The 8,171-nt window shown below is 51.7% G+C and overlaps 1 protein-coding gene across 1 annotated transcript; it reads left to right on the top strand.

Moving 5' to 3' along the window:
* Positions 1–3,748: 3,748 nt before the first annotated feature.
* Positions 3,749–4,597, top strand: LOC130125507 (claudin-20). The gene has a single exon (XM_056295086.1). It carries the CDS (start codon positions 3,749–3,751, stop codon positions 4,595–4,597), a length of 849 nt encoding a protein of 282 aa, XP_056151061.1.
* The last annotated feature ends 3,574 nt before the right edge of the window (positions 4,598–8,171 follow it).

Raw genomic sequence — 8,171 nt, 5'->3', positions numbered from 1 at the left:
CAGGTCTTCAGAGGAGCCGTGGGACCGTCGTCCTCCAGCGTTTCAGTAGACCACACATTGGACTACACAGTAGACCACACAGTAGACCACACAGTAGACTACACAGTTGACAACACAGTAGACTACACAGTAGACCACACAGTAGACTACACAGTAGACTACACAGTAGACCACACAGTAGACTACACAGTAGACCACACAGTAGACTACACAGTAGACCACACAGTAGACTACACAGTAGACCACACAGTAGACCACACAGGCTGAACACAGTGTCGGCAGTCATTCCTCTCCTGGTGATTTTATGATGTTTGGGTCAGGGTGAGATTTTGCCATTTTGGGGCGTAGGGCTAACACAGGCAGGGGGCCTCCACATCCCTTGTTCTCCCCCTTTTTCAATCCTGATTTATCTCAGGAAGACCTTCCTGTAAGGTCTTCTGTCCACCAGTCTTCACACAGCAGCGATGTCCAGCCGTGGAAAAAAACACAACAACATGTATTCGGTTGAACAAATGGACCCACTGTAAAGTCTTGTTGTCATAAACATGTGACCCCTGTCCCATGAGGTTTGACGTTATCGTCCATTCACATGGAAGCTCTGTCGGTGGTTGTCATCATTTGCCAGGATTTTCCGGCAGCTTCTCTGACAGAACCTCCTCGCTGGACCTGCTGGCTGCTGCAGACTGGAGAAGTGGTGCGTGGTCTTCTGTCTTCTGGTCTTCTGTCTGTCTTCTGTCTGGTGCTGCTGAAGTCAGAAGACAACACACAAGACAATAAGAGGTCAGTTATGGAGATGCAAAAATAATAAGCATAAGCGACTGTTAAAAATGTCTTTGTCGGGGGGGGGGGTCCGGGTGGCGTAGCGGTTTATTCTGTTAGCTCCCAACACGGGGATCGCTGGTTCAAATCCCCGTGTTACCTCCGGCTCGGTTGGACATCCCTACAGACACAATTGGCTATTCCTCCCCAGTTCCCCCTCTCCCCCCTGAACAGGTGCCCCGACCGACCAGAGGAGGCGCTAGCGCGGTTACCAGGACACATACCCACGTCCGGCTCCCACCCACAGACACGGCCAATTGTGTCTGTAGGGATGCACGACCAAGCCGGAGGTAACGCGGGAATTCGAACCGACGATCCCCGTGTTGGTAGGCAATGGAATAGACCGCCACGCCCCCCGGGCACCCTGACACCATGTTTATTGAGAGAAACGTGTCGTCACTCAACTAAGTGTGTTTCGCTCTCAGTGAACGTTGTGTCCAGATGGACCCAGTCGTCTTTCTGTGGTTTCTCGCCTGCACTGTGGAGCGTGCGTCAACACGACACAGTTCACTAGAAAAAAGTCGTCCGTTTTATTTGTGTAGTCCAATATCACAAATTACAAATGTGCCTCAGGGGGCTTTACAGCAACACAACATCCTGTCCTTAGACCCCCGCATCAAGGAACAACTCCCTAAAAGCCTTTAACAGGGAGGAAGAACAGGAAGAAAGCTCAGGGAGAGCCGCGAGGAGGCTGCCTCTCCCAAGACGCACAACGTGCAATGATGTTGTCTTTACTCCATCCATCCATCCATCATCCAACCACTCATCCTGCTCTCAGGGCCGCGGGGATGCTGGAGCCTGTCCCAGCAGTCACTGGGCGGCAGGCGGGGAGACACCCTGGACAGGCCGCCAGGCCATCACAGGGCCAATTTACACAGCACAACACTGAAAGAGGATAACACAATTATAATGGAGGTATGAAATACATGAAGAATGTGATGAGCAGGATGCCGAGCCGTGTCCAGACGCCGCCGGAACAGCCCAGCACCCGAGCCACGTGACCACCGCCACCATGTTAAAGAAAAAAAAAGAAACATACTTTCGTACGGGCGTGTTACGGGGCCCTTGGTGGCTTGGGGCCTAAGGCGGTTGCAGTTGCCGACCTTTGCCTCATGGTGGTCCGGCTCTGGTTTGTGCGTCGCTTCACAGAGGAGATATGTTCTGCATGAGGAGAACGAAGCTCAGCCTTGTTTTTCCACTCATGTGGTGTTTTCCAGCAGAGGAGGGGGAGGAGGAGGAGGAGGTGGTGGTGTTGAATGGCGGCAGGCGGGGAGAGGCTGATAAAAGCCGGAGAAAAAGAGGGAAATGATTGTTGTGTGTTTTACGGCCGGTGGTAATTGCTGCGGTGCCTTGCTCACAGAGGGAAGGCAGACAGGCGGAGGATTAGATGGAGGGGCGGCGAGGCGGGCATGTCGGGGCCTTATCAGTCTGCTGCAGGACGCCGCCAATCACGTGACGCACGAAGGGCGACCTCCTCCGTCAGGCTGCACCTGATAAAGGGAAATCAAAATGTGGCTTTTTGTTTTCCGGACACCACGAACAATCCGGTGAAACCATGGCAACGTAAAACAATCCTCTGAAACCATGGCAACGTAAAAGATAACAGCAGCTAAACAGTCTGAATGATGTTCAGTTATATACCGGCCGGTGTTTCCTCAGCACACCTATCTACCTGCATATCTCTCCTGCTAATCTCCCTTTTGGTGTCTCTCCTTCTTCTCAGGTCGTATCTCAAAACGCCAGGGACGGCCACAAATGTCCGAAGGCGCCATTTCCTCACCAAAAACGCATTTTTCCAGGCGAGCGGCTCGTTCCGCAGTGGTTTCGATGACGACGAAGGTAAATGATTTGTCCCGCATGACGCGGCCGCGTCGTGCCCACCCCCCACCCCCCACCCCACCCCACCACCACCACCACCACCACCGCCGCCTGGTCTGATAAGAACGGCGCTCTGCGGCTCTTTCGACCGAGCCGGTGACCTTGAAGGTTTTCAACGAACCAAATTCCGGGAAGCCAAACCGCACAAACGAACACGGGCCGCTTTCAGTGAGTCGCCGGCCCACGACTCGGTTCTGAGTAGCGGCTCCACCGGCCGGAGGGACGCCTGTAGCGTCTTGTACAGGACGTAGCAAGAGAAAGACTTGTACGAGCAGTTGCCAGGGAGACAGCAGGAAGGGGTCGTTGCGGATTGTTAACACGCACACACGCGTCCTACATATGTACACTGTATTTTGTCTTGCAGGAAGCACGTCAGTAGTCGGATGCGACCCTGACCCCGTCCAGACAGCAGCCGAGGTGAGGCGGTCTGTCTGCTGCACAAATGCAGTGATTTGTGTTTGCGGGTAAACTTTGTGCATGCAGTCAGTGTTCGAGGAAAGTGGTTCAAATTTCACACCGCCTGATCCAAGTTTTGGTCCAACGAGGACTTTTCTCGTGCCGTTGTCGTGTGCTGTGTGATGTTTTCACGCGCTGTGTGATTCTGTGTTGCGTTGTGTGGTGTTGAAAGAGTAAACCCACCTTGCGTGGAGGGGCGCTGCCGCTTTAAGTGGACATAATTGAGTGGCAGTGATCACCACATCAGCTGGAATGCAGAAAAACTAAAGCGGGCGATCAATCAGCGAGCTCCCATTCACATGTGCTCGCCCCCCCCTAAAAAACATCAGAGAACGGGGGAGGAAGAGAGAGAGAGAGAGAGAGAAACGCAGCCCCCATCAGCGTTCCCGGTGCGTCAGCTGTGTGATCGTCACGCTTCCCTGCTCAGTTCAATTCTCATTTTGCTTTTATTGCAGCCCACCGGAGCCTGCACTGAGGAATTATCTCCTGTCAGGAGCCAGAGCGACGGGAGAGTTGAGGATCGGCGGCGGCGGTGGGAGGGCGGTGAGACGGTGAGAACTCCGGCCACTGCGAGGTGAGGTGGATGGGCTGAACCATGCTGTCGTCTGCGGTCCAGATCCTCGCCTTCGCCCTGGCGCTCCTGGGCGTCCTTGGAGCCACAGTGGCCACACTGCTGCCCAACTGGAAGGTGAGCGCAGATGTGGGCGCCAACATCATGAGCGCCTTCTCCCAGATGCAGGGGCTGTGGATGGACTGCACCTGGTACAGCACCGGCGTCTTCAGCTGCACGCTCAAGTACTCAGTGCTGGCACTGCCCGCCTATCTGCAGACGGCACGGACCGCCATGGTGCTGTCCTGCATGATGGCATCTCTGGGTCTTTGTCTGGCCAGCCTGGGGCTCAAATGCACCCGCTGGGGGGGCAGTCATCGTGCAAAGGGACACACCGCCATCGCTGCAGGGGGATGCTTCGTCCTGGCCGCCATCCTCTGCCTGGTGCCCGCCTCCTGGTTCACCAAAGAGGTCATCACCACTTTCTTGGACGCCAACGTGCCAGAGAGCAGCAAATACGAACCGGGGGGCGCAGTGTACGTGACGTTCATCTCCGCTGGGTTTCTCCTTGCCGGGGGAGTCATCTTTTGTCTGTCGTGTCCCGGGAAAAGAGCAGGAGCACTGGACTCCTCCTCCTCCTCCGTGCACCCTGATAAACTCCCGCAGCCGCAGTGTCGGGAGCAGCTGGACCAGGATCAGCGGGAGCAGGAGCGGCGGCAGGAGGAGCGCCTGGAGCAGGAGGACAGCGAGGAGACCGGCCAGGACAAAATGAACCAGCCAGAGAAGCGCTCTCAGGACAGTGCCTACCAGGGAAAGGAGCAGCAGTACTACTCTCCGTCTAAACTCCCTCCCAAAGACATCAAGGCTGGGTACAGCCTGAGGCACTACGTCTAACCTGTCTAAACCTAGCTTAGCCTAACTAAACCTAACCCACGCTAACCTACGCTAACCTAATTTACCCTAATCAACCCAAACCTGGACTCAGCCTCCATCCAGCCTCCTGCTGCTGTTGTGAGATGTGGAGTTTCCACTGAGGCTCCGTGGCGCTCTGCCTTCTGTGGGAGGGGGGAGTGTTTGGTGTGTGCGTGTTGTAGTGTGTATGTGTGTGAGAGAGAGAGTGTGTGTGTTGGGGGGGTTGCAGGGAGATGAAGAGGAGGAGGAGGAGGAGGGTAATGACTTTGACAGCCTTATCTCCCGGTGTCCCACGCAGGAAGGTAATTACAGAGTGGTGCAACAGACACGTTGTGCATGGCGGGTTTGCGGGTGGAGCGTGTGAGGCGCTGCTGTGGGCGAAGCAGATAAGCGGAGGAGAGCGCTCAGAGAGAGCGAGCTGCACCGCCAAAATGCAAACGCAGGAAACACTTTAAATCGTTCATAGGCTCCTCTGGAAAACACACCAAAGGTCTGAAAGCGTGAAAATCACTGAGGACTGAGAAACCGGACAGATGGTGAAAAAATAGAAAGATGCTTTGTATGAATTCATCCTGCTTGAAGGGGAGAGTTAAAAGCCATCATTTTATTCACTTTTAGAGACTTCTTGCCGGGTGAGATTAATCCTCGTGTTCACTTTCCAAAACAGACAGGCGGGTTGCTTTCCATTTTCCAGGCCGTGCATGCCGCCACCGCCGCCGTGTTTAAAATGCTGCTTTCTGCTTAGTCAGTACGGTCCAGCTAGCAGGAGACTGTGCCCAGTGTAAAGAAAAACACAGTCACACATGGCTTGCTTTACGATTCAGCCTTTAGGAAAGAAAGAAAAAAAAAAGATACGGATCCAAACAGTCTCCACAAAGAATCCAGTCCGTGTTTTCCCGGGAGCCGGGCTGCAAATCAGGTACAAACAGCGGAGAGGGAGAGAGGTAATGATGCTCTTTACTCTTCCATTATCGCTCGCCACGGATGGTTGCACACCGGTCATTCAATCTACACATGCATGCGCACACGCGTGCACGTTCACACACACACAGTAACACACACCTGCCACACCGCCCGTTCTGCCGTGAGACGTTTGCTGTCATTTTTCTGGTGGTGTGCAGCTTTACATTATGTTGGCGGGGTTAATGTCCTTTGATATGAGCTGACCCGTCAACGGCAGCAGGACTCAAAACGTGTGGCTCTGCATCTCAGGAAGCCTTGCATCCTACACACACTCGTTTATAGAAACACCCCCACTTGATCAGGTCCCAGATAGCATCCGGATGTGGGCCACTTCAGGCAGTGATGCGGCACTGATGGCCTTCTTCTGGTCCTGACAAAAATGGATGTGAGCCTGAAGTGGCCCACATGTATAACAGCAAATATGGCCCAAATGTGCCAAATCAGATGTGGGCCTTTTTTGGCAAAGATGCGGTGCTCTGGGCAACATGTGATCCGGATGTGACCCTGAAGTGGCCGTGTGGTAAATGGTGAATATGGCCCAAATATCACAAAACAAATATGGGCCACCTTTGGCAAATATGTGGCACATGCAGCATTGCTATGGCTTGGTTCTGGCCCAGATCTGGCAAATGGGAGCGGACCGCCCAAGTGCCATCATTCCATGTGGTATGTGGGCCGGATGAAAGTGTCAGGTATGGGGCGGGTCCGCGCCACAGCAATTTTGCTGTCTGGGGTCTATCAGTGCTTTGTTTGGATCTCGCATTCAAAGCGAGGACGGAAAACGGGACATCGATCATGGACCGCTCCGAACTCGTGTTCAGCTTTCCATTTTTGACAAAAGCAGCAGCACAGCACAAACAGCAAATATTTCCTTTGTTCTTTACGGCACACTGTGTACCTTCTGGCTGTGGGTCTACCTGGGGGGTAGTGTGACATGAAATTAATTTGGATTTCTGTCAGAGAGGAGCAAGGAGTCAGTTGATGGAATATAAACATGAAAACCTATTAAAAGGTTTTTAATCTAAGAAATCATAAGTGTGGGCGGCACGGTGGCGCAGTGGTTAGCACGGTCGCCTCACAGCAAGAAGGTCCAGGGTTCGAGCCCCGGGGTAGTCCAACCTTGGGGGTCGTCCTCTGTGTGGAGTTTGCATGTTCTCCCCGTGTCTGCGTGGGTTTTCTCCAGGGGCTCCGGTTTCCTCCCTCAGTCCAAAGACATGTAGGTCAGGTGGGGCAGTTTTCCACAGATAGGTCCCAGAATAGATGAAAAAAAAAAAAACCTTCAAGGGCTACGTCACAGTAAACGCAGGTTTTCATTCCGGCGTGCTTCTTATCCATTCTTGAAAACCTTCTGATGTTCATTCTTCAACATCTTAACTGATGACAGGTTAAGTAATCCTATTACTAAATGTAAATGTTGAGCCTCGCTAGGAAAAGTTTCATCCTGAACGTTATGTTTGTTTTTTTTTTTTTAAATTACTAAGTTTCATTTCACAACAGTAACGTGTTGTGAGAGTGGATATCATGTTTAGTTTCATCTCACTGTGGAATGAAGCCCTTTAATGTCATGTTCATTTATTTATTTTTCACAAAACTGAACTCATTCAGAATCTGAATGTATCGTGTCGAATGGCCTGGTGGTCTTTTCTGTAGTCGTACTACCGCGGTGTTGGCTCTGAGACGATCAGCATGTGTGAATTCAAACAGATTGTGCTTTGCCAATAAACATGCTTAGAGAACATGTGCTCACCTGTGGTTGAACTTTTAAGCAACAGAGTTACTGAAACCTTTACCAGTACAGTTTTGACACCTCTCTTCAGAAATATAGGCATTTTCTTGTTTTTCTGCGGCGGGAAGATGTGATTGGTGCCTTCGAGCACACGATATGAATGGTATTCAAGTGGTAGTGTTGAGAACGATGTGGAGGCTAACGTTAAAGCTAGCTAGCTAGCTTCATAACAGTGGGTCAGTTTCATTGAATTTTACCTAAACTTAATCTGACCTACCTTAACCTGACTTAACCTCAAGCTGTACCTAACCCTAACCTTAACCCAGTGTTTCCCTTAACCTAACCTTAACCGATAGCTAACCTCTTCGTTAGCTAACCCAAAGGGCTGAACCCGGTCAATGCAAAGGCATAACTACAGAAGGAAAGCAGACTGTTTGGGATATCAACATTTTCCTAGAAAATATTATTGAATTACTAAAAAAAAAACTATATGACTTAACTATAATATAATTGTAGTCATCCACTGCAACAGACATTCATGGGCTCTGCCATTTTTTTAAAAATTATTTCTGATTTTTCCCTTTTTTCTCCCAATTTAGTGGCCAATCGATCCCTGTTTTAGTTCAAACGCCCACCCTCGTACTGCATGAGTTTGCCAACTGCGTCTCTCCGGCCGGCAGTCTCAAAGGAGACGCCTCCCCACTTTCGTGACGAGGCGACTCCAGGCTGAACCACTGCTTTTTCCCCACACACACAGAGACGCATTCATGTGACGAACACAAGGCGACTCCGCCCCCTCCCGAAGACAGCGTTGCCAATTATTGCTGCTTCGTCAAGTCCGGCCATAGACAGATCTGACGAGACCGG

The sequence above is a fragment of the Lampris incognitus genome, chromosome 15, assembly GCF_029633865.1.
Source record: "Lampris incognitus isolate fLamInc1 chromosome 15, fLamInc1.hap2, whole genome shotgun sequence".
Taxonomy (NCBI): domain Eukaryota; kingdom Metazoa; phylum Chordata; class Actinopteri; order Lampriformes; family Lampridae; genus Lampris; species Lampris incognitus.
Note: the sequence above shows the minus strand (reverse complement) of the source record. Positions and strands in the feature narration are given on the sequence as shown.